Source organism: Chlorocebus sabaeus, chromosome 5, assembly GCF_047675955.1.
Source record: "Chlorocebus sabaeus isolate Y175 chromosome 5, mChlSab1.0.hap1, whole genome shotgun sequence".
Lineage (NCBI taxonomy): Eukaryota > Metazoa > Chordata > Mammalia > Primates > Cercopithecidae > Chlorocebus > Chlorocebus sabaeus.
This window is the reverse complement of record NC_132908.1, coordinates 10067761-10094428: the sequence shown is the minus strand read 5'-3', so window position 1 is coordinate 10094428 and position 26668 is coordinate 10067761. Positions and strand designations below refer to the sequence as shown.

General features: G+C 39.8%; 1 protein-coding gene across 5 annotated transcripts in view; it reads right to left on the bottom strand.

Moving 5' to 3' along the window:
* The window catches only part of ATF7IP2 (activating transcription factor 7 interacting protein 2), a 92846-nt gene that overhangs the window by 36525 nt on the left and 29653 nt on the right, over positions 1-26668 (bottom strand). For 2 of the 5 annotated variants that reach the window (XM_073015167.1, XM_073015168.1), the window contains 5 exons: positions 23057-23099; positions 11225-12063; positions 9002-9126; positions 4092-4226; positions 1883-1981 (listed from right to left, as the gene is read on the bottom strand). In XM_073015167.1, the coding sequence (XP_072871268.1) occupies positions 1883-1981; positions 4092-4226; positions 9002-9126; positions 11225-12053 (1188 nt within the window). In that variant the 5' untranslated portion in view covers positions 12054-12063; positions 23057-23099. The other 3 variants (XM_007985447.3, XM_007985462.3, XM_007985451.3) reach the window with 2 other exon arrangements.

Below are 26668 nucleotides of genomic sequence, written 5' to 3'. Positions count from 1 at the left end.
TTTACTTCTAGACAATCAAAAAGAACAACAAAGTCAAGACATGTTAAATAAGTTTGAAGAAGAAAATGTATAAATTCTCAGAGGGGGAAAATTGTTAGGAACAGTTTCTCTTCAAAGGGTTTCACCCTCCTTGTCCTTCATTCTATTTTGTAAGTAATCTTTCCTGCCTTTAACACGCCCAGGCATGTCTCCATTTACCATGGTTATAGCTGACCCACACCACCTTACTTGAAATTGTTAGGTACAAACAATAAACTTCCTGGTTCTTTGTCCTATTCTAAATGCTAAATCTAGTCAATTGGGATCAGTTTAGACTGTACAATCTGACCCCAATTAATGGCGGGAGGACACAGAAACAGGAATGGCATTAGGAATAAAAACCCCTGCTTTCCTTTGTTCAGTGTGCCCTTGTGATCATCACTAATGCAGGCAGCACCTTTCTGTGGAAGTAAATTTACCTTGCTGAGAAATCTTTTGTTTGAGCGCTCATTTTCTTTGCGACTCCGAGCTCTTGTTTTTAACATAGGCAATAACATTCAGGACATAGGCATGGGCAGAGATTTCATGACTAAAACACCAAACGCAACAGCAACAAAAGCCAAACTTGACAAATGGGATCTAATTAAACTAAAGAGATTCTGCACAGCAAAGGAAACTATCATCAGAGTGAACAGGCAACCTACAGAACAGGAGAAAATTTTCGCAATCTATCCATCTGAAAAAGGGCTAATATATCCACAATCTATAAAGAACTTAAATTTACAAGAAAAAAACAACCCCATCAAAAAGTGGGTGAAGGATATGAACAGACACTTCTCAAAAGAAGACATTCATATAGCCAACAAACATATGAAAAATAGCTCATCACTGGTCATTACAGAAATGCAAATAAAAACCACAGTAAGATACTATCTCACGCCAGTTAGAATGGCGATCATTAAGAAGTCGGGAAATATGCTGGACAGGATGTGGAGAAATAGGAATGCTTTTTATACTGTTGGTGAAAGTAAATTAGTTCAACCACTGTGGAAGACAGTGTGGTGATTCCTTAAGGATCTACAGAACCAGAACTACCATATGATCCAGCAATCCCATTACTGGGTATATACCCAAAGGATTATAAATCATTCTAATATAAAGACACATGCACATGTACATTTATTGCAGCACTATTTACAATAGCAAAGACTAGGAATCAACCCAAATGCCCATCAATGATAGACTGGATAAAGACAATGTGGCACGTATATAACTTGGACTACTATGCAGTCAAAAAAAAAAAAAAAAGGAATTCGTGTACTTTGCAGTGACATGAAGCTGAAAACCATCATTCTCAGCAAACTAACACAAAAACAGAAAACTAAACACATGTTCTCACTCATAAGTAGGAGATGAACAATGAGAACAGGGAGGGAAACATCATATACCAGGGGCGGCTGGGTGGTGGGGGGCTAGGGGAGGGATAGCATTAGGAGAAATACCTAATGTAGATGACAGGTGCAACAAACCACCATGGCATGTGTATACCTATGTAATGCAACTGCACATTTTGCACATGTACCCCAGAACTTAAACTATAATTAAAAATAAGTAATTTCAACTTCGTTGTACATATTTGACACTTTTCATGATAAAATGGGGGTGGGGGAAGACAATCTTGGCAATCACCAATCCTTTTTCTGCTCCCTTTACTACAGAAATACAAGTGGCATTTACTACCTAAGGGTGTCTTCTCCAGAGACAGATTCATGGGGACACTCTAACTAAAAACTTACTTACCTTTACACCTTCTGTCCTAGCTGGGAAATATATTCATTTCTTATAATCAAACCACTTATATGAGTCAACTAAATTATTAAAATTCCTGTGTGTTTATACAAACCTTACAGGCTCCATTACTGGATAACATGTTTGGTTTCAAACAATTCCTTTGAAATAATAATACCGTTTTAATACGTCTTTGAAGCTTTGCTATTTTTGCCTAGAAGAAAAAAAGAAAAGAAATAAATACTAAGCCAGAGTGCTACATATCATATAGAGATGGAGGGTCAATTATTTGCCAAAGTAGTTGTATAAGACGCATCTATCCAAATGAGAAATTCTAATACATGCAAAAGCTTGAAATAATATTTTATGCTCTCTCTCTCTCTCTCTATATATATATATATATTTTTTTTTTTTTTTTTTTTTTTGAGACGGAGTCTCGCTCTTGTTGCCCAGGCTGGAATGCAATGGTGTGATCTCAACTCACTGCAACTTCCGCCTCCTAGGTTAAAGCCATTCTCCTGCCTCAGCCTCCCAAGTAGCTGGGATTACAGGCATGTGCCATCACGCCTGGCTAATTTTGTACTTTTAGTAGAGACAGGGTTTCTCCATGTTGGTCAGGCTGGTTTTGAACTCCTGACCTCAGGTGATCCACCTGCCTCTGCCTCCAACAGTGCTGGGATTAAAAGCATGAGTCACCATGCCCAGCCTATGCTTCTATAATATTAAAGTTAAGGAAGATAAAAATCTCAAACTTTGGCTGGGCGCAGTGGCTCACGCCTGTAATCCTAGCACTTTCGGAGGCCGAGGTGGGCGGATCACTTGAGGTCAGGAGTTTGAGATCAGCCCGACCAACATGGAGAAACCCCACCTTTACTAAAAATACAAAAAATTAGCTGGGTGTAGTGGCAGGTGCCCATAATCCCAGCTACTCAGGAGGCTGAGGCAGGACACCTGCTTGAACCTGGGAGGTGGAGGTTGCAGTGAGCCAAGATCACGTCACTGCACTTCAGCCCGGGCGACAAGAGTGAGACTCTGTTTTTTTTTTAAAAAAAGGCCAGGGGCAGTGGCTCACATCTGTAATCCCAGCACTTTGGGAGGCCAAGGCGGGTAGATCATGAGGTGAGGAGATTGAGACCATCATGGCTAACACAGTGAAACCCGTCTCTACTAAAAATACAAAAAAATTAGCCGGGCATGGTGGCAGGCGCCTGTAGTCCCAGCTGCTGGGACTTGCAGTCCAGAGCTTGCAGTGAGCTGAGATCGCACCACTGCACTCCAGCCTGGGTGACTGAGCAAGACTCCATCTGAAACAAACAAACAAAACAAAACAAAACACTGAAACTTCTAACTGGTCTACAGTAAAATTAATGTGGGTAAAAACATCAGTCAGCAAGTAATCCTAGAAGAAGAAAACAAAAAGTAAAAAAAAGCTTGAAACAGGTTATACAAGTTCTAATAAAGGATATATTTAGATTTAAAAGAAACTGCCTATGTAATTTTTTTGTTTTGTTTTTTGAGATGGAGTCTTGCTGTCAACAGACTGGAGTGCAGTGGTGCAATCTTAGTTCACTGCAACGTCTGCCTCCCTGGTTCAAGCAATTCTCCTGCCTCAGCCTCCCGAGTAGCTGGGACTACAGGTACATGCCACCATGCCCAACTAATTTTTGTATTTTTAGTAGAGACTGAGTTTCACCATGTTGTCCAGGATGGTCTTGATCTCTTGACCTTGTGATCCACCTGCCTTGGCCTCCCAAAGTGCTGGGATTACAGGCATGAGCCACTGCACCCGGCCAAAATTGCCTAAGTATTAAGCCTGTCAATTGACACAGAATACCTAACAGTTCTATGAATATTTCTCAAAAGCCAATATTGCTAAGCTATAATAAATTACATTGTCTATGATATGTTCTTACATTAGGCTAATGGCTAGGAATCAGGTATGTCTTCCCTTATCGTTTTCCTTTGCTAATATGAAAAATATCACCAAATTCTTCCTTTTAAAAGGACTCAAATGGGCCAGGTGTGGTGACTTATGCCTGTAGTCCCAGCACTTTGGGGGGCTGAGGCTAGAGAATCACTTGACCTCAGGAGCTCGAGGGTAGCTCAGGCAACTGGTAAAACCTCATCTCTACAAAAAAATCCCCAAAATTAGCAGGGCATGGTGGTGTGCGCCTGTACTCCCAGCTACTCTGGAGATTGAGGTGGGAGGACTGCTTGAGCTCAGGAGGCAGAGGCTGCAGTGAGCCACCGTACTGCAGCCTGAGCAACAGAGCAAGAACACCCCCCACTCCCCTAAAAAGGACTAAAATGAAATCAAAACTTACCAAGAGTTTATCAGCTATTCCTTCATGTTTATTTCTGCACTCTGTCTTCCCAATGCGTTGGTTCAATTCTTTCAGTTTCTTATCAAATAGTTCGTAATTTATACTATAGATCTCCTGTTGAATCAAATGTCTGACCTAGAATTTTAAAATAAAAACCAAAACACCCCACGTTTCAAATTTAAAAGCAATTTTACTTTCTACTTAAAAAAAAAAGCCTTGCTCTTTTCCAGATTTACTATAACCAATTATAGTTTATTGATTTATATTTGTATGTTTATATAACTATACCAGTAAGTTTTATAAAACTTGAATATTAAACTCAGAACACACCCAATATTTAAGTATACTGGACATGTTAGAAATTAAATTTATTCTCATAATGCTAACTTTAGTTTCCTATAGTTCCACTTGAATTCCATATTATACATTATAGAAACAATTAAAAGACTATATACCATTTATATTTTTTAATGTCCATGACTCCTAGTTAGTATTCCATATAAAGGAACTCTACTTATTTGAAAACCAGAGCCTGATGAAAATGGTTGGTCTGTAGTAGATATAGAACAAATTACACAAGTGTGAGACTGGACATTACCACTAATAAGCTACCTGACCCTTTAGTCAGTCGCATTATTTTTGAGCTTCATTTTCCTTCTTGGCAAATGAGTAGATAATATGATAAATGCTGAACAAGTGATACTCAAAGGATTTTTATAGGAACATAAGGTAATACGCAAAAGAGCACCATAAAATAAAAAACACTGAATTGATATGAAATAAATATGCAAGATGATCACCACTATTTCCATAACTTTTTTAGGGCATGGCTTTCTTATTGTTAAAATTTAAATATCAATCGGCTGGTTAGCTCAGCTAGTTAGAGCATGGTGCTAAAACTGAAAAAAGCCAGCCGGGTGCAATAGCTCATGCCTGTAATCCCAACACTCTGGGAGGCTGAGGTGGGCAGATCACGAGGTCAGGAGTTAAAGACCAGCCTGACCAACAGGGTGAAACCCTGACTCTACTAAAAATACAAAAATTAGGCAGGCATGGTGGCAGGCGACTATAGTGCTAGCTACTCAGGAGGCTGAGACAGGAGAACTGCTTGAACCCAGGAGGTGGAGGTTTCAGTGAGCCGAGATCATGCCACTGCACTCCAGCCTGGGTGACTGAGCGAGACACTCCATCTCAGAAAAAAAAAAAAAAAAAAAAGTGGGGGGGGGAAGCCAAGGACAATTATGTAGTTACCAATGTTATCTGGCATAATGCATGCCGTTCTAACAAATCGTAGTAGTTATAATATGAAAAATTAACAAACTTCATTATCTTTTTTTTTTTTGGAAAAGACTGGCCTATTTTCAGGGAGAATAATTTCAATGCCACTGATATGAGCAGGTCTGCTGAGCCATACATTCAGAATAATTTCAATGCCACTGATATGAGCAGCTCTGCTGAACCATACATTCAGAAATATTCACTGTAGTATTTTACTCAGTGTGTATCCTTCTGGTAAGCAACTTTCATCACAGTGTACGCAGTCTTTGTTAATATGACCTGCTATGCTACATTTAAAGTATTTAAAATATTTACATATTTTTTCCTCCAGTATCTTGCTTCATGATGCTCAAAACTGAACACGTAGTTCCCATGTTAAACTCTTATATTGATATCACCTGGATGATTATATTCTTTAATTTTGATCATTCCCAAGGCTCTTCCTTCCTGTTTCCACGTGTTCTCACTCTTCAACATTGTCTACTTGATCTCTTCTCTAATGCTTCACTAACATTTCTTCCATGGTTTCTCTACATTATTAGACATGATTGTCACTTTACTTTCATAACTTTTAAACATATGAGCAAATGAATGTGCTCAAAATGTATTATGTTAAAAAAAAGGCTGAGAAACACATACTATTATTTTTTTTTTTGAGACAGAGTCTCACTGTGTCGCTCAGGCTGCAGCGTAGTGGCGTGATCCCAGCTCACTGCAACCTCCACCTACCAGGTTCAAGTGATTCTCCTGCCTCAGCCTCCCTAGTAGCTGAGACTACAGGCATACTCCACCATGCCCAGCTAATTTTTATATTTAGCTGAGACAGGGTTTCGCCATTGTTGGCCAGGCTGGTCTTGAACTCCTGACCTCAAGGGATCCACCCACCTTGGCCTCCCAAAGTGCTACGATTACAGGCATGAGCCACCATGTCCGGCCAATACTATTATTTTTACCGGTGACCATTACCTATTATTCGTGTGGTGTTTTTTTTTTTTTTTTTGAGATGGAGTCTCCCTCTGTCGCCCAGGCTGGAGTGCAGTGGCCGGATCTCAGCTCACTGCAAGCTCCGCCTCCTGGGTTCACGCCATTCTCCTGCCTCAGCCTCCCAAGTAGCTGGGACTACAGGCGCCCGCCACCTCGCCCGGCTAGTTTTTTGTATTTTTTAGTAGAGATGGGTTTTCACCGTCTTAGCCAAGATGGTCTAGATCTCCTGACCTCGTGATCCGCCCGTCTCGGCCTCCCAAAGTGCTGGGATTACCTCGTGTGGTGTTTTATGATCACATGTTTGTTAGTTCACTGGCTGGGTTCAATATGTGAAGCTCATACCCACATGAATCTTGGAGAAACAGATCTAAATGTTTTGAACGTGGAGACACTGTTTTGTACAGTGTTTCTCTAACAGTGTTCCTCATCCTTGGTGAGGAGCAATCACAGGGGATGGTTGTTAAAATCAAATTCCTAGGCCCCATCCTGGATCCACCGAACACAATCTTTTGGAAAGGAGCCTGGAAAGTTGTATACTAAACAGTTACTCCAAATTGTTTTTATCAGGTACGTTTGAGAAAGCAGAAGCCTAAAACAACAGTCTTCAACTATGAGCTCAAGAAACCACAATTTAAACAAGTACTCCTGGTGGTTCAGACTGGGACACGTCCTTAAATTTAATCATTTTAGACTAAGTACCCACCATGGGGTAACTCCTCTCGGTTAGACTATGCATTTCTTCTAATTTAATGGTAATGTTCCTTATACAGAAGGAAGACACAATAACCTCCATCAAATACCTCATAAATGTTTTTACCAGTGGTAATGTGCCCATCAACAGGGAATCAGATTGAAGTCTTGGCTTCAAAGTGGAGATGGCAGCCAAACTGGCCTGAAGTTTGGAGAAAGTATAAACTTATCTCCAATCTGTGCCAACTTTCTGAGATAGTGGGTAGAGTGAATAACTTAAGACTGTAAAGGAAAAACCCTTCCCCTTCAGTAATTTAACTGGAATTAACCAGGCCATGCTCCTTATGAAACCTCAAAAGACTAAGAAACGATCACTGTAGGACTCTTTCAGTAGGGGAGAACAATGTCAGAATGATGGGGAGGGCTATCTCATTAAGATTCAAACAAGGTAAACACATAGATATGGTTTAGAGAGATAACTGTTTGGACAGGAATAAGAAATGAGGAAAAGCTAGCTATTTAGAGATGGTTATGTACACATCAGAACTTACTTCTGGCTGGGTGCAGTTGCTCACACCTGTAATTCCAGCACTTTGGGAGGCCAAGGCGGGTGGATCACTTGAGATCAGCAGTTCAAGACCAGCCTGGCCAACCTGGTAAAACCTGTCTCTACTAAAAATACACACAAAAAATTAGCTGGGCGTGCTAGTGCACACCTGTAGTCCCAACTACTCAGGAGGTGGAGGTAGCACTGAGCCAAGACTGTGCCACTGCACTCCAGTCTGGGTGACAAAGTGAGACTCTGCCTCAAACAAATGAACAAACACAAACTTACTTCTCACTTCAGCTACTAATTACTGGAAACAAGACACAGCTGGAATCCCCAACCTTCTTGAAAAACACGGTCCTTAGGGCTAGGATCCATGCTTACCATAGTTCTACCCTTTCCCTGCCAACAACAGAACACTTACATATTTTTTATTGTGTCTCCTTTGGTCTTCTTCGAAGAAAACCAAAAGGCAGACCGGGAAAAACTGCTGACTCACCCTTTAAACTGGTTCTGCTTAAGTCTTTCTCTTTATTTTCCCTTATTATTAGGTGAAGAATACATATTCATAGTATATGTAACTATGTAATTGTAATGGTCTGTTTTCTAAAATGGTAGTGTTTCTGTTTCTGAAACAGTTGCAGGGCAGTTTGGATGGGGACATTTTGGTCCATTACAACTGGGAGACATTAGTCTACCACATAATGATTTATAGTGGTGGCATTCTAGTGGTAGTGAAATAGGAAAACATGGTCATCAAAACCCGTCCTGAGTATAGCCATTCTACTAGAACTGAAACACGCTACACTTCAGCTAACAATTGATCAGACACATATTAAGACTGTAGTACAATGAGGTAAAATGAGGCCACAATGAAAGCAAGAAGTGTATTTAATGATGCTATAAAGCAAAATGTCAGATAATGCACCATATCCGTTTAAGTTTGGAAAACAGGGCAAGGAAACCTGAATGCAGAGGGACTTTGCAATGGACTTCCAGGTTGAGTCTTCTGGGTTGTGGTCAGATCTACAAACGGATATAGCTGCAGATCTAAGAACCCCATGACTGGTACCAAAGACACTGGATTGTTTAACAAAGCTGAAGATCATGCAGTGTCTGACTTACAGACAAATCTGAGTGTAATATTGACTGAAAGCCCATTCTCTTTTTGCAACAGGACTCTACCTACACATGATCCCTAGCCAATTCTGCATGAGAGCATTTTCAAGAAACCAGAGCTGTTTGGTGATGTAAATAATTCTCTCTCCCCACTCTGTCTGATAACTTGGCTTTCACACACCAGCTTTGCATCAAGTCAAAGTTGTCTGTGTTATGTCATTGTGGAGACCAGATAATTAACCATGTTTTACTAATCAAAAGTAAAAGTTTTATTTAAGCCCCAATATTTTACCTGTTCCAGGAATGCTGTTTGCCTTTCCAAACTTACACAAATATTTTCATTAATTTGCTCTGAAGTTTTCATGCGTTTAACATTTTCTTTGTTTTCTGAAAACATCCTCTTCTTTTGATAATGGCCTTGAGGAGATGGAAAAATTAGAAAGATATTTTAAAGAAAAAAACAAGTTCATCGTGATGGCTCATGTCTGTAATCCCAGCACTCTGGGAGGCTAAGGAGGGACGATGGCTTAAGGCCAGGAGTTCAAAACCAGCCTGGGCAACATAGTGAAAATTCATCTCTACAGAAAACTTAAAATTAGCTGGGTATGGTGGGACATGTCTGTAGTCTCAGCTACTCAGGAGGCTCAGGTGAGAGGATTGCTTGAGCCTGGGAAGTTGAGGTGGCAGTGAGCACCTCGACCACTGTACTCCAGCCTGGGCAACACAGTGAGACCCTGTTTCAAGGAAGAAAAAAAGAGAAGGAAATAGGAATTCTCTAACTTAGAGACCCTCTGAGCAAATGGAAAAACTAAAATGTGACACTGCAGCATTTTTTAGAATGTTCAATTGAATAAAAACATACCTACAAACTAATCTTAAAAAAAAAAGAGTTATCTTAGGTAGGGTTCTGGTCTCAGACACACTGTCCCTTCAATCTTACTTAATAATTCAATACAAATACAGGAACAAAAACTTAACAAATTATGGCATTTAATTCTCTATTTATAGTGACTTAAGTGGTTCTACATTATTTTATATAAAGGTACTCTTTTTTCATTTTGAGAAGGAGTCTCGCTCTTGTCGCCCACACTAGAGTGAAGTGGCGTGATCTCCGCTCAATGCAACTTCCGCCCCTCCAGGTTCAAGCAATTCTCCTGTCTCAGTCTCCCGAGTAGCTGGGATAATAGGTGCCCCCCACCATGCCTGGCTAATTTTTTTCGTATTTTTAGTAGAGACGGGGTTTCGCCATGTTGGCCAGGTTGGTCTTGAACTCCTGACCTCAGATGATCCACCTGCCTTGTCCTCCCAAAGTGCTGGGATTATAGTTGCTAGGCACAGTGCGTGGTTTTTTTTTTTGTTTTTTTGTTTTTAAGAGACAAGGTCTTGGATCTGTTGCCCAGGCTGGTCTGGAGAGCTTAAGCGATCCTCCCGCCTTGGCCTTCCAAAGTGCTGCGATTACAGGCATGAGTCACCGCACCCAGCCAGTCGTATTATACATATTTTAAATAGATGATACTGTTATTATTTTTAAGTAATTTTAAATTCATCTTGTTAAAAGACCATTCTGTAGTCTAGACAAGAACACAACATTTATAGCATTAAATCAGTTTTTTTCTATTTCATTAACAAAACACCCTACTTCAAATGAAATTCACTTTTGCTATTTTAATGATGTTATAACCCAAGGACTTCATTTTACTATTTGGGGTGCTTCTCTTTCTCTACACACACACATATACACGTGTGAATATATTATCTATCATCTTATACTTAGCATGTGATTTACAGGTCAATTCTACAGAAAGAAATAGGGTTGGCTGGGCGCGGTGGCTCACGCCTGTAATCCCAGCACTTTGGGAGGCAAAGGCAGGTGGATCACGAGGTCAGGAGTTCGAGATCAGCATGACCAACACGGTGAAACCCCATCTCTACTAAAAAAAAAAAAAAAAAAAAAAAAAAATTAGCCAGGCGTAGTGGTGCCCACCTGTAATCCCAGCTACTCAGGAGGCTGAGGCAGGAGAATCACTTGAACCTGGGAGGTGGGGGTTGCAGTGAGCCGAGACTGCGCCACTGCACTCCAGCCTGGGCGACAGAGCAAGACTCCGTCTCAAAAAAGAAAAAAAAAAAGAAAAAAAAAGAAAGAAATAGGGTTACCAACAATTTTTAAAACCCACTCTCTTTAAACTAGCCTCCTTCTTAATCTAATAAAACTTCAAAATAAGAAGAGATGTATACGAAATGAACCAAATAATTGCTATAAACCACCTTTTGATATTTTGTACTTAAGGAAAAGTGATTGATTCCTTCTTTGCAATAATTACCCTTTTAATATAGTGGATACCTGTCCCCCCCCCCGCACCAAGAATGGTTCGGAAACAAGATACTGTGATATTGTTGTCATCATTTACCTTTTTCCTGTCTATATTCTACTTGTTCGTATATTTGAGACTTTAAAATACCCCAAGGAAAAGTGACTATTTTAATTTTTCTAAAAGGTGCATAAGTATATACTTACTGTTGTTATTAGTGTCAAGTGATGACTGCCATGTTGAGTCTGCACTTTCACCATTTGAAATACTGGAAGGACAGGTTCTACTACACTCATTGGTTTTCAAAATGTCATCAGCACAGTGGTTAGAAGTGACTGAATTCACTAAATTAGGTGTTTTCTCAACAGGCACAAAACCTGAGTCTTCTGAACATAAAATGTTGTCACCTTGCCTTTTACCATGTGATTCTGAATTGGAGCTTGTTTCTAAATGGAAAACCATCTGGTCAATTTTATCATCCACGGTACTGGTTACTGTAGACTCTGGCATCTGAACACCACCACTCAATACACTGGGTGGACAGCAACTGGACTTCAGACTACAAGCCCCTTCATGTTCAAAAAGGGATCTTGTTCCATTTGTCTGACACTCAGAATCATTTTCAGAAGTGTTCAGTGAATCTTTTGCCTCTTCTATGAAGACTTTGCTGGGGGAAACTGTTGTTTTACTTGGCTTTTGGTCCGAACAAACAACTTGTTCCAATTTTGTTTCTGAATGAATGATTTCTTCTACTGGTTTTATGCAATTCTGAGAGAATACGTTACTTTTCTCTGATATTGAATTTTTATTAGAGTCCAATGAGGATGCACCATTTTCAGAAGGGCTACATTTGGTAGTTATGACACTAGGACTGAAACGCTGATTACCACTTGGAACATTACTCCCAATTGCTGCTGTTTTCAGTGCTTCAACATTCCTGGACTTATTCAGCATCTCTGCTTGCTTCCGGCAACTTAGGGGCATTGTTTTTTTTGCTTTTAATATCTTCCGTTTAATTCTATCTGGACTTGCCATCTTTCATATCCTGGAATTTAAGACATCATATTTAAGTGCATTCCTCTAGCGAATAAAAGTTATTTACTACTGAATTAAAGTTATTTATTTAGAATATTAAAATAACATTGATACTGTCTCTCCAGATAATCACCTTAATGAAAATTATATCCATTTTCATGTCACTGAAAACAGAAATCATTTCTATTGTTTCTATAAATCAAAACTATATAAATTCAAAATCTGTATTGCTAGTAAGCCTCTACCTGATAGTTTTATCTAGCCACTTCTTGTTATATCACCTCAGTGCTATAACCATTCACTATTTACTCATCAAGGTAAGTCAGAGTTTAAATAATCTAAAGATTAAATTGTACTTATTCATAAAAACAACAAAAAAAAGTTTTGTATAAACATTCCATTTTCTATACATAATGGCATCTGTTTAAGATTTCCTAATGTTCAAGTTTCTAAAATAAATGTGGCCGGGTGTGGTGGCTCATGCCTGTAATCCCAGCACTTTGGGAGGCCGAGACGGAAGAATTATTTGCAGTCAGGAGTTCGAGACCAGTCTGGCCAACGTGATGAAACCCTATCTCTACTAAAAATACAAAAATTAGCCAGGCATGGTGGCATGCACCTGTAATCCCAAGCTACTCGGGAGGCTGAGGCACAAGAATCACTTGAACCTGGGAGGTGGACATTGCAGTGAGCCAACATCGCACCACTGTACTCCAGCCTGGGCAACAGGGTGAGATGGTCTCAAAAAAAATAAAATAAAATAAAACAAGCACTAAGATACATAACATTCCAGCCTAAATAAACAAGCCAACTAACCGGGCGCAGTGGCTCACGCCTGTAATCCTAGCACTTTGGGATGCTAAGGCAGGTGGATCACCTGACGTCTGGAGTTCAGGCCAGCCTGGCCAACAGGGCAAAACACCATCTCTATTAAAAATACAAAACTTAGACAGGCGTGGTGGCACATGCCTGTAATCCCACCTTCTGGGAGGCTGAGGCAAGTGAATCACTTGAACTCAGGAGGCAGAGGTTGCAGTGAGCCAAGATAGTGCCACTGTACCCCAGCCTGGGCTACAGAGCGAGACTCTGTCTTAAACAAACAAACCAACCTGATATGTATACTAAACAAATTCAGAAAAACAGAAGAACACTCTTCATTAATTAAGACCCTAATGTGCCTATATAATTATATTTTTCCTATAGGACTGTGTATTATTTGATTGTCTCTTCGTGAATACAATTCGTGAATACAATTCTTGTATTATTTTCCAAAGAAAATGAACAAATCAAATCTTTTCTCTAGCATGGTTTAATGATGTATTTGCTAAAACTGATAATCATTATGCATAAAACTAGCAGCTTTGCCTGAAGACACTGCTACAGTTTTGTGTCCTACAAATAAAAACATTCTTATATTATTTTAAAGGGAGAATTCAACCAGGTGTGGCACATGCCTGTGGTCCCAGCTACTGAGGAGGCTGATGCAGGAGGTTCACTTGAGCCCAGGAATTAGACACTGCCGTGATCTGTGATTGCACCACTGCACTCCAGCATGGGTGACAGAGCGAGACCTTGTCTCAAAGAAAGAAAAAGAAAAAAAAAAAAAAAAAAGCAGGATTCCTATAAAAAAAAGAAAATAAAAATATGGTGAATTTATAATTGAATGTGCTATGTTGTTATTTCTGACAGGAGAAAAGTGCTGTTTTGACTGGAAATTGATGAGAACGAAATCCTATACTTAAAATTTTAAACATCAGATAATTGCGAATTTTTTCCTGATTACCTTTTGGTTTCACATATTTCAAACTTTGGCTTCTCTAATACTCACATATTACAGGTGCCAGGCACCAGAGACCACATTCCCAACACAATCAGGCTGACAGGCTATAATTACCTACATCCAGAAATGACTCTGAATCACAAACACATCCCACTAAATACAAACAAAGCCACCAATCACAAAATGCCTGAAACCACTCTACTGCCAGCTGACACAAAGAAGAAATCAACGTGAAGAGAGACAGGGGTCTTAAATGACTATACTTAAAATATCTTACTATTGTAAATCTGATGAAAACGTCCAACCACGCGAACATATTGTTACTATGGCCCTTCTAAGGGCCTTTGGAAAAGGCCCAAACTAGTAAAAAGTGCTGGAATTTAAGCTCTAGAGTAAAAAAGTACCTCTACATTTGATGCATACAAAAGACTTGTAATATGTGGTAATTACAAAGTATAATAAAGTGAACATCTTTGAAACACCCGCAACAAATAAGTAGAGTACTATCAGTAACCTGCATTTACTCATGTTTCTCCAAACAATGCCCCTTGCACCTCTTCTCCATCCTGATGAAGTTTCCTAAACTTAGTTTATAATTCTATTACTTTTTCTACAGTTTCATCATAAATGTCATATGTAAACAAATATACTGTTTAATTTTGTTGAGCAAATTATAGCTAATACTTGTTTTTTCAGTTATATGCATGTATAAAATTCATCCATGTGCTTCCGTATAGCAATAATTCATGTTCTTCTTTGCACTGTAATAATTCATTGGATAGATACTCCAAAATTTGTTTATCTGATCATTTGTGAAAGATCTTTGGGTCACCTCCAGTTGCTTTTTTTTTTTTTTTTTAGACAGGGTCTTGCTGCTCTGTTACCCAGGCTGGAGTGCAGCATGGCCCACGGCAGCTTCAACCTCCCAGGTTCAAGCTATCCTCCCACCTCAGCCTCCTAAAAGGCTGGGATTACAGCCATGCACCACCACACTTGGCTAATTTGTAAAAAAAATTTTGTGGATATTGGGTCTTACTATGTTGCCCAGGCTAGTCTGAAACTCCTGGGCTCAAGTGATCCTCATGCCTCAGCCTCCCAAAGTGCTGGGATTACATCTCCAGTTCTTGTTGATGTTCTGACACAACAACACTATTCTGAACACTTCTGTCTCAAGGTGCTTATGTGTAAGCATTTCCTGGGTGAATTTCTGGATACTAATAAGGTATCTATGTTCAACTTTTCAAGAAAGTCAAATTATTTCCTGGAGCAGTTCTACCAGTTTGCATCTATACAGTCAATATATGAGTTACCACTGAGCCACATCCTCTTGAACCCTTGGTATTGCCAGACTTGATTTTAGTCAATCTACTTGGATAAAGAATTAGCTCTCATTGTCTTAATTTGCCTTTCCCTAATTACTGTCATCTTTTCCTATGTTTATTAGCTATGTTTACTTGTCTGTAAAAATTCCTGGTTATTTCCTGCTCATGACTTCTTGGGGTGTTTTTCCTCTCTCATTTTTAAAGCATACTTAACATATAATAAACCATATTCCAGCCAGGTGTGGTGGCTCACGCCTCCAATCCCAGCACTTTGGGAGGCTGAGGTGAATGGATCACCTGAGGCGAGTTCGAGACCACCCTAGCCAACAGGGTGAAACCCTGTCTCTACTAAAAACTACAAAAATTTGCTGGGCGTGGTGGCACACGCCTGTATTCCCAGCTACTTGGGAGGATGAGGCAAGAGAATCACTTGAACCCAGGAGGTGGAGGTTGTAGTGAGCCGAGATCACATCATTGTACTTTAGCCAGGGCAACAGAGTTGGACGTTGTCTTAAAAAAACAAAAACCAAAAACAAAAACATATTCCTTCGTCAATCCTGTTATATGAGTTACAGGTGTCTTATCAGGCTCTTCCTAATTTTAATATAGTCAAATTAAATATTTTTTTTCTTTTATGGTTAAAGTTTCATCTCTCTTCCTTGTGACATCCTTCTCTACCCCATGATGTTGTGTGAAATAGTGAAGCCTACTGGTGGTAAAGAAGCCTTTCACTGATATAAGTTATTTAAGGACATGGTGCTATACCACGGCTGTGCAATTATTACAATATACAGTAGGATTGCAGAGTGCCAGCTCAGAGTACATTACTGTTAAACTTCATAAAAAACATGAACTAAATGGTCATTAACATTACATACTTCGTAACTGGTTAAACTTACGGCTCTGAGGAGAGGTATTTCACCTGGAAAACGTCTGCATGAGAATGCTTAGGGGAGACAAGCAAAACTGCCAATAAAAGGTGCAAGTAAGTTAAATATTTCTAACTATATGGTTTGCCTATCATTGAAACTGTTTAGTGAAGTTGAATTCATTGCTGAGAATAAAAAATAACCACCCAAACTAATTGGGGATCCCTACCATCACCAGAACTCCTCTCTTCAGCCAACTTGAATTCTTTGCTGTCACATAAACCAAAACTCACAGATCTTTGAGATGGAAACACTGTCCTATAAACACACTGCAAAAGATGAATTATATTTTCTCAAGCTTTAATTACATTTTCTCAAGTCTTTTACAATTTAAGTCCTTAATCCATCTAGAATTTATTTTAGCACATAGAGGAAAGGACTTATTTTCATTTTTCCCTCAGATGTACAATTGCTTGGCTGTATCCTCACTGTTAACTTCATTTTAAAATCATAAAATAATCTAATCTGTACTTTTCATCTGTTTTATGATGATGTAAATTCTACTGAATATAATGCTGACCATCCTTTACCTTTCACTTTTTTTTTTTTTTTGAGACGGAGTTTCACTGTTGTTGCCTAGGCTGGAGTGCAATGGTGCGATCTCGGCTCATCACAACTTCTGCCTCCAGGGTTCAAGTGATTCTCCTATCTCTCGAGTAGCTGGGATTACAGGCGTGTGGCACCACGCCTGGCTAGTTTTGTATTTTTAATACAGATGGGGTTCCTCAATGCTGGTCAGGCTGGTCTCAAACTCCCGATCTCAGGTGATTTGCCCACTTTAGCCTCCCAAAGTGCTGGATTACAGATGTGAGCCACCATGCCCGGCCTACCTTTAACATTTTTAAATCAATTTGTTTCTTGTAATACCCAAAAATTTTCACCTAATGTCTTTCAACAGAATTTAATCCATTTACATTAGTTATACATGACATATTAAAACCTTAATTTACATTATTGTTTCTATATTATTTAATATTAAGGTGTCCTTTTTTTTTTTTTTTAAAGATCTGACTCTGCTTCACAATTGCATGGAACTGACTACCTTTAAAGATTTCTGGCTAGGCACAGTGGCTCACGCCTGTAATCCCAGCAGTTTGGGAGGCCGAGGCGGGTGGATCACTTGAGGTCAGGAGTTCAAGACCAGCCTGGCCAACATGGTGAAACCTCGTCTCTACTAAAAATAAAAAAATAAAAAAAAAAAAAATAAAATAAAAAATTAGCCGGGCATGGTGATAGGCACCTGTAATCCCAGCTACTCAGGAGGCTGAGGTAGGATAATCACTTGAACCCGGGAGGCAGAGGTTGCAGTGAGCCAACACTGAGCCATTGCACGCTAGCCTGGGCAACAGGAGCGAAACAGTCGCCAAAAAAAAAAAAAAAAAAAAAAAAAAAAATTGATATAAACATTCATGTACAAGTTTTTATGTGGACATAAGGTTTTCATGTTTCTTTGTTCTATATACCTAGCAGCAGAATTATTTGGTCATGTGGTAACTCTAGATTTAACCTTCTGAGGAACTACCAAGACTGTTTTCCAAAATGTCTGAAACAACTTACACTCACACCAGCAGTGAATGAGAGTTCCAATTTTAACACCCTTTTCACCAACACTTATCTGTTTGTCTTAGTATAGTTATCCTGTTGCAACTGATGTGGTGCCTTATTGCCATTTTGATTTGCATTTACCTGATGGCTAATGATGTTGAGCATCTTTTCACGTACTTCTTGGAAGCTTGTGCATCTTCTTTAGATAAATGTCTATGCAGATTCTTTGAGAATTTAAAAACTGTGTTATTTGCCTTTTTATTATTGGCTTGTAAGAGTTCCTTATATATTTTAGATTAAGTCCCTTATAAGATATAATTTACAAACTTTCTCTCATATTCTATGGATTGTCTTTCCCATTCCTTGATGGCATGCTTTGAAAACAGTGTAAAATTTTCATAAAGCATAATTTCTAAAGATTTGAAAACACATTTACATGTGTTTTTAGCAAAGATATCACAGCCTAATCCAAGGTCCTAAGAATTTTGAAGTTTTATAAGTGCTTATATTTAGGTTTTTGATCCATTTTCGTTAAGTTTTGCATATGGTGAGAGATAGGGGTCTGTTGGGAACAGGCCCCCAAATCTGGCCATAAACAGGCCCCAAAACTGGACATAAACAAAATCTCTGCAGCACTGTGACATGATTGTGATGGCTATGACACCCATGCTGAACGTTGTTGGTTTACCAGAATAAGGGCAAGGAATGCCTGGCCCATCCAGGGCGGAAAATCCCTTAAGGTGTTCCAGAACCGTGAACAACAGCATGAGCCATCTGTGCCTCAAGGACATATTCCTGCTGCAGATAACTAGCCAGAGCCCACCCCTTTGTTTCCCGTTTTAGTTAAATTATAATCTATAGAAACAATGCTTATCACTGGCTTGCTGTAAATAAATATGTGGATAAAACTGTGTTTGTGGCACTCAGCTAGGAAGGCTGTCAGCCCCAATTCCCACTCTGCACTCTATATATATTCTATGTGTCTTTAATTCCTTTAGTGTCGCTGGGTTAGGGTCTCCATGACTGAGCTGGTCTCAGCAAGTGGTGCCCATATGTGGGGCTTGAATCCAGGTCGAAGGGTCGCCAGAGCGATGGTTGGAGAACGTGGAACTACGCTGGAGGACACCCGAGTACTCTTAAGCAATCCCTGTGGTGACTAAGAAGGGGAGCTTAGAAGCATCAGGGTAACACAACGGGACAAGTGTGGGCTCTGGTTCGTTCCACCTTGGAACCTTTTCACACTGATGAGGAGGAAGGAGGGTATAACAAAGTAACATAAGAGGTGACAGAGCAGGTCTGTTGACCAGCTAAAGCTAAAGCAGCAAAGGAGGGAGAGGTTTGTCCCTACCCTTCTGTACCCCCTCATTATTTTGAAGAAAAAGAGTGGCCTGACCCTCCAGATCTTTCTTTTCCAGAGGACAGTGGGTGAAAAGTAGTTGCCGCAGTAACTGTTCAGGCAGCGCCTCAGGCGACCACTCTCAGTTCTACTCAGGAATTCAGTAAGCTAGACAAGAGGGTGATATAGAGGCTTCGAAGTTCCCTGTTAGAATACACCACCCAGATCAACAGGGAAATACTACAGCTACTTTTGAGCCTTTTCCTTTTAAAATACTTAAAGAATTTAAACAAGTTATTAATCAATATAGACCAGGTTCTCCTTTTGTAATAGGACTGTTAAAGAATGTTGCTGTCTCCAGTTAGATGATGCCAGCAGTCAGGACGGTAGGATTACTTCTAGGTAGGTCTAGTTTAAATTTATTTATTTATTTGACGAAGTTGCGCTCTGTCACCCAGGCTGGAGTACAGTGGCAAGGTCTCGGCTTACTGACAGCTCCACCTCCCGGGTTCACGCCATTCTCCTGCCTCAGCCTCCTGAGTAGCTGGGACTACAGATGCCCACCACCACGCCCGGCTAATTTTTTGTATTTCTAGTAGAGATGGAGTTCTACTAGTAGATTTCTAGTAGAGATCAAGACCATGTTAGCCAGGATGGTCTCGATCTCCTGACCTCATGATCCACCCACCTCAGCCTCCCAAAGTGTTGAGATTACAGGCGTGAGCCACTGTGCCCGGCCTCTGGTTTAAATTTAAAAGGAGTGCAAGTACATACAGGAGTCATTAATTCAGATTACAATGGGGAAATTCAGATTGTTATATCTACTTCTGTTCCCTGGAAAGCAGAGCCAGGAGAGCATATAGCACAGCTCCTGATTGTGCCTTATGTGGAAATGGGGAAAAGTGAAACTAAACGAACAGGAGGATTTGGAAACACAAATAAACAAGGCAAAGCAGCTTACTGGGTGAATCAAATTACTGACAAATGTCCTATCTGTGAAGTAACTATTCAGGGAAAGATGTTCAAAGGTTTGGTAGACACAGGAATGGACATTTCATTTCATTCATTTCTCTACAGCACTGGCTGTCTGCGTGGCCAATTCAACCTGCTCAATTTCACACAGTTGAAGTTGGTAAAGCACCGGAAGTATATCAAAGTAGTTGTATCTTGCATTGAGAAGGGCCCAATGGACAACCTGGGACTATTCAACCAATTGTAACTTCTATACCTATAAATTTATGGGGGAGAGATTTATTACAACAATGGGGAGCACAAATTATAATTCCAGAGCAATTATACAGCCCTTAAAGTCAACATATGATGCATGAAACGGAGTATGTCCCTGGTATGGGGCTGGAAAAATTTTGCAAGGTTTGAAGGAACCGTTTCAAGCGGAAAGACAAAGTTCCCGCCAAGGTTTAGGATATCATTTTTGATGGCAGCCATTGTTAAGCCTCCAGAACCTATACTTTAAAATGGTTAACAGATAAGCCAATTTGGATAGAACAATGACCGCTGAGCAAAGAGAAACTAGAGGCTTTAGAGGACTTAGTTACTGAACAATTAGAAAAAGGACACATAGCTCCAACAATTTCCCCTTGGAATTCTCCAGTTTTCATAATTAAGAAAAAATCAGGTAAATGGAGAATGTTAACTGACTTCAAGGCCATTAAATCAGTTATACAACCTATGGGGGCATTAAAGCCAGAATTGCCTTCTCCTGCTATGATTCTGGAAAACTGGCCTTTAACAGTCATAGATTTAAGACTGTTTCTTTACTATTCCCTTAGCTTTGCAAGACTTTGAATGGTTTGCATTTACAATTCCTGCACTAAACAACCTGCAGCCTGCTAAGCGTTTTCATTGGAAAGTGTTGCCACAAGGCATGTTAAACAGTCCAACAACTTGCCAGACGTATGTAGGGCAAGCAATTGAATCTACTCATAAAAAATGTTCACAGTGTTACATTATTCATTATATGGATGATATACTTTGTGCTGACCCCACTCGAGAATTATTACTCCAATCTTATGATCACGTGCAAATTGCGCTTGCTTACGCTTGTTTAATTATAACTCCTGACAAAATTCAGACTACTGCTCCTTACTCCTACTTGGGGACCTTAGTAAATGACACAATAGTGCCACAGAAAGTAACCATACGTAGAGATCAATTGAAAACATTAAATGTTTCAAAAACTACTTTCAAAAATTACTAGGGGACATTAACTGGATACAACCTGCTCTAGGCATTTCTACCTATGCCATGAGTAATCTGTTTTCTATCCTTAGAGGAGATCCTAGTCTCAATAGCCCTCAGCAATTAACAAAGGAGGCTGAGACAGTTACAGCTAATTGAGAAGCACGTGCATAAGGCTCAAATAAGTAGAAAAGATCCAGAGAAGACTCTAGATTTGCTAATTTTTTCAACTCAGATTCACCTACTGGTGTTACTGTTTAAGAGCACGATCTTGCAGAGTGGTTTTTTCTTCCACATACTAATTCACAGACTCTAACTCCTCATTTAGATCAAATCGCTATTACGATAGGAAATGAGAGAACTTGGATTGTTAAATTACATGGATATAATCCTGGAAAAATTACTGCCCCTCTTATGAAGGCACAAATACAGCAAGCTTTTATAAATAGTCCTACTTGGCAAACCCATTTAGCTAACTTTGTGGGTATTCTCAATAACCATTTTCCTAAAACAAAACTGTTCCAATTTTTGAAAATTTTGAAATTTAATTGGATTCTCCCTAAAATAACTAAATTTAAACCAACTGAGGGTGCTCAAAATGTCTTCACAGATGGGTCTAGTAATGGTAAATTTCTTATTCTGGCTTGAAAGGTAAAGTTTTTCAGATGCCCTATACTTCAGGTCAAAAAGCAGAGCTTGTAGCTATACTTGAGGTATTAACCGCTTTTGATATACTTATTAATGTGATTTCTGATTCTTCATAGGTGGTTCATTCCACACAATTAATTGAAAATGCTCAGTTATGATTTCATATAGATGAACAACTGATTATTTTCCCAACTGCAAACAGCAGTTAGGAGTAGAATGCACCCTTTTACATCACTCACATTAGGACTCATATACCTCTTCTAGGACCTTTGACTGCAGGGAATCAAATGGCTGATTGCCTAGTTGCTACTGCAATATCTAATGCCAGACACTTTCACTATTTAACCCATGTTAATGCCTCTGGTCTCAAACGCAGATATAGCATTACCTGGAAAGAAGCTAAAGCTATTATCCAGCGATGCCCAACTTGCCAAATGGTACATTCCTCATCTTTTACAGGAGGAGTTAATCCTTGCAGACTGGAACCTAATTGTCTTTGGCAAATGGATGTCACCCATGTTCTCATTTGGGAGACTAGCTTATGTGCATGTATGTGTAGATACCTTTTCTCACTTTGTCTGGGCTACATGCCAATCAGGACAGTCTTCTGCCTGTGTTAAATGTCACCTTTGCAGTGTTTTGCGGTGACGGGCATTCCAGTCTCTATTAAAATGGAAAATGCCCCAGGCTACACTAACCAAGCTCTAGCTACATTTTTCTCTATATGGAATATTAAACACATTACTGGCATCCCATATAACTCTCAAGGACAACCCACTGTGGAATGAATGAATCTCTCCCTGAAACAGCAGTTGCAAAAGCAAAAGTGGGGAAACAGGGACTACAGGACACCACATATGCAATTGAATCAACTAAATTTTTTGAGCCTTCCTAAAGGCCAGATGCTATCAGCAGCTGAACAGCACTTACAGAAACCAGCTGCAAAGACAGAAGCAGAACAACTGGTTTGGTGGAGAGATCCGATAACAAAAAAATGGGAAACTAATTATTTTACCCCAAGTAAATTAATAACTTGGGGTAGAGGTTATGCTTGTGTTTTGCCAGGACCGAATCAACAGCCAATCTGGGTGCCACTGAGACACGTAAAGCCTTACTATGAGCCAGATACTCAAGAAGAGGTTTTGGGAGGATCCGAAAGACCCACCAGTTGCAGTCATGTTGAGACTGACACTGAGGAGGACCCCAACTGTCACGAGCAACACCTGTTGAATGCAGCCACCTACCTGGGGACAGATCAAGAAGCTGTCACAGATGGCGGAAGAGAACCTGAGGAAAGTGGGACAACCAGTCACAATGAGTAATTTAATGATAGCTATGACAGCGGTGATCACCACTGCCCTAAGTATTCCTTTAGCAAGGGCTGACACAGAGAACAATTATAGTCATTGGGCATATTTACCTTTTCCACCATTTTTACAGCCTGTAACTTGGCTGGACCCCCCAGTGGAGGTATACACTAACGATAGCTCTTGGATGCTTGGTCCAACAGATGATAGAGGCCCGTCTCACCCACATGAGGAAGGAGCTGTTATGAATATTTCTTTAGGATTTGAACATTCAACTATCTGTTTGGGAAAGGCCACTAGTTGCCTACCCCCTCGCTATCAATCTTGGATGGCAATAGTGCCTAGACATAATTACTAGATGACACAGTTACACGTGCTTTCTGGTCCTATTTGTAAACAGAATTGGACCTGGCCCGAAAAAATGAACGTACTTGTTTGGGACGATTGCATTGCAGAACAGGCAGAGGTGTTGCGCAATGATTCCCATGGAATCATTATTGATTGGTCCCTGAAGGGGATGTTTAGTATGAATTGTACCTCTCAGTCAGCATGCCATGGTCACACTATGTTCAGCTGGTCTGAACAAAGTGGTCAGATGGCAGAAATGGTAAGAAGAACGACAAGAGTTCCTATTATCTGGAAACGTGTCAGTATAGTGGCACCTCAACCTCAAATGATATGGCCTGCTCTAGGAGCTAAACACAAGGATTTGTGGAAACTATTAATGGCTCTTAATAGGATCAAAATTTGGGAAAGAATAAAAAGGCATCTAGAAGGACCCTCTACAAACTTGTCTTTGGATATTGCAAAATTAAAAGAACAAATATTTAAAGCATCCCAGGCACACCTAACCTTAATACCAGGAACTAGAGTGCTTGAAGGAGCTGCAGACAGATTAGCAGCTATTAACCCATTAAAATGGATAAAAACACTTGGAGGCTCTGTGATTTCAATAATGATTGTGCCTTTAATCTGTGTTGTCTTTGCATAGTCTGCAGATGCGGATCCTGACTCCTGAGAGAAGCAGCTCTTCGTGATAAAGCCACCTTTGCTTTCATCGTCTTGCAAAAACAAAAAAGGGGGACATGTTGGGAACAGGCCCCCAAATCTGGCCATAAACAGGCCCCAAAACTGGACATAAACAAAATCTCTGCAGCAGTGTGACATATTCGTGATAGCTATGATACCCACGCTGAAGGCTGTTGGTTTACCAGAATGAGTGCAAGGAACACCTGGCCCACCCAGGGCAGGAAACCACTTAAGTGATTCCTGAACCATAAACAATAGTATGAGCAATCTGTACCTTAAGGACATGTTCCTGCTGCAGATAACTAGTCAGAGCCCATCCCTTTGTTTCCTGTTTTAGTTAATCTATAATCTATAGAAACAATGCTTATCACTGGCTTGCTGTCAATAAATAACTCTGTTCGTGGCTCTCAGCTCTGAAGGCTGTCAGCCCCCTGATGCCCACTCCACAATCTGTATTTCTATGTATGTGTCTTTAATTCCTCTAGTGCCACAGGGTTAGGGTCTCTATGACTGATGTGGACATCCAATTGTTCCAGCACAATTTTAAAATACCGTTACTTTCCTTTCTTATGACACCTTTATACAAAACAAATTGACTTTAAATGAGAAGGTGTATTTCTGAGTTCACAATTCTATTACATTTGTGTATAGGTCTGTACCACACTATCTTGATTACTGTCATTTGTGAGAAGTTTGGAATTCAGGATGTGTAAGTCCTCCAACTTTGTTATTCTTGGAGAAGACTGTTTTGGCTATTGTGGGTCCCTTGAATTTCCATATAAATTTTAGGATCAGATTATCAGTTTCTGTCTAGTATGAGTGTGGTGTTGTTCCCTACCATTATTGTTCAGCTGTCTATCTCTTTCTTTAACTACAGTAATATTTAATGAATTTGGGTGGCCCAGTGTTGAGTGCATGCATATTTAGGATTGCTATATCCCCTTTTTGAAATGATCCCAAATAATGATGTTTGTCTTTCTTTACTGCTTTTGATTCAAAGCTAATTGTATGTGAGGTATGTACAGCTGCTCCTGCTCAATTTTAGTTTCCATTGCACAGAATATCTTTTTCTACCCCTTCAACTTGAGTCTAAATGTGTCTTACACGTAAGATGAGTTTCTGGTAAGCAGCATATACTTGGTTGATGGGTTTTGAAAATCCATTCCATCAGTCTCTCTTTTCAGTGGAGTATTTCATCCATTCATGTTCAATGTTAATATCAATATGAGAGGTTTTGATCCTGTCACATTATTGATTACGTAGTTGTTTTATAAATTCTTTCCTTGTCTTCCTCTGTATTTGTGGTATAACGGAATTATATTGTGTTGCCATTTGATTCCTTCCTCTTCTTCCTTTATGTGATTGTTTTATATGACCTCTGATTCTTAGACTTTCATGAGGTTTTCTTTTTATTTCCAGTTTTAATTTGTAACTTTTGTGGGTACGTAAGACACTTTGATATAGAAATGCAATGTGTAATAATCACACTGGTAAATGGGGTCTCTACCCCCTCGAGCATTTATCCTTTGTGTTACAAACAATCTAATTATAGTCTTCGTTATTTTTAACTGTACAATTAGGTTATTGATGACTATAGTCACCCAGTTGTGCAATTAAATACTAGGTTACTAGGTCTTAATTCATTCTAAATACTTTTTTTTTTTTTTCAGACAGAGTCTTGCTCTGTCGCCCAGGTTGGAGTGCAGCAGTGTGATCTTGGCTCACTGCAACCTCTGCCTACTGCGTTCATGTGATTCTGCTGTCTCAGCCTCCTGAGTAGCTGGGATTACAGGTGCCCACCACTACCACACCAGGCTAACTTTTGTGTTTTTTAGTAGAGAGGTGGTTTTGCCATGTTGGCCAGGCTGGTCTCGAACTCCTGGCCTCAGGTGATCCACCCGCCTTGGCCTCCCAAAGTGCTAGGATTACAAGTGTAAGCCACTGTGCCTGGCTCATTCTAACTACTTTTTATACCCATTAACCACCCCCACCTTCCTCCCCAACACCAAATACCTTTCCCAGCATATGGTAACCATCCTTCTACTCTCATAAATTCAAAAGTTTTAATTTTTAGCTCCCACAAATAAGTGAGAACATAAGTGTGTCCTTCTGTGCCTGGCTAATTTCACTGAAGATAATGACCTCTAGATCCATCCACATTGTTGTAAATGACAGATCTCATTCTTTTTCATGGTTGAATAGTACTCTGTTGTGTATATGTGCCATATTTTCTTTATCCATTTATCTGCTGATGAGCACTTAGGTTGCTTCCAAATCTTGGCTATTGTGAACAGTGCTGCAATAAACATGAAACTGCAGATATCCCTTTGATAAACTGATTTCCTTTCATTTGGGTATATATTCAGCAGCAGGATTGCTGGATTGCATGGTAGCTCTATTTTTAGTTTTTAAGGAACCTCCTAACTGGTCTCCATACTGGTTGTACAAATTTACATCCCCACCAACAATGTACAAGGATTCCCTTGTCTACACATCCTCACCAGCATTTCATATTACCTG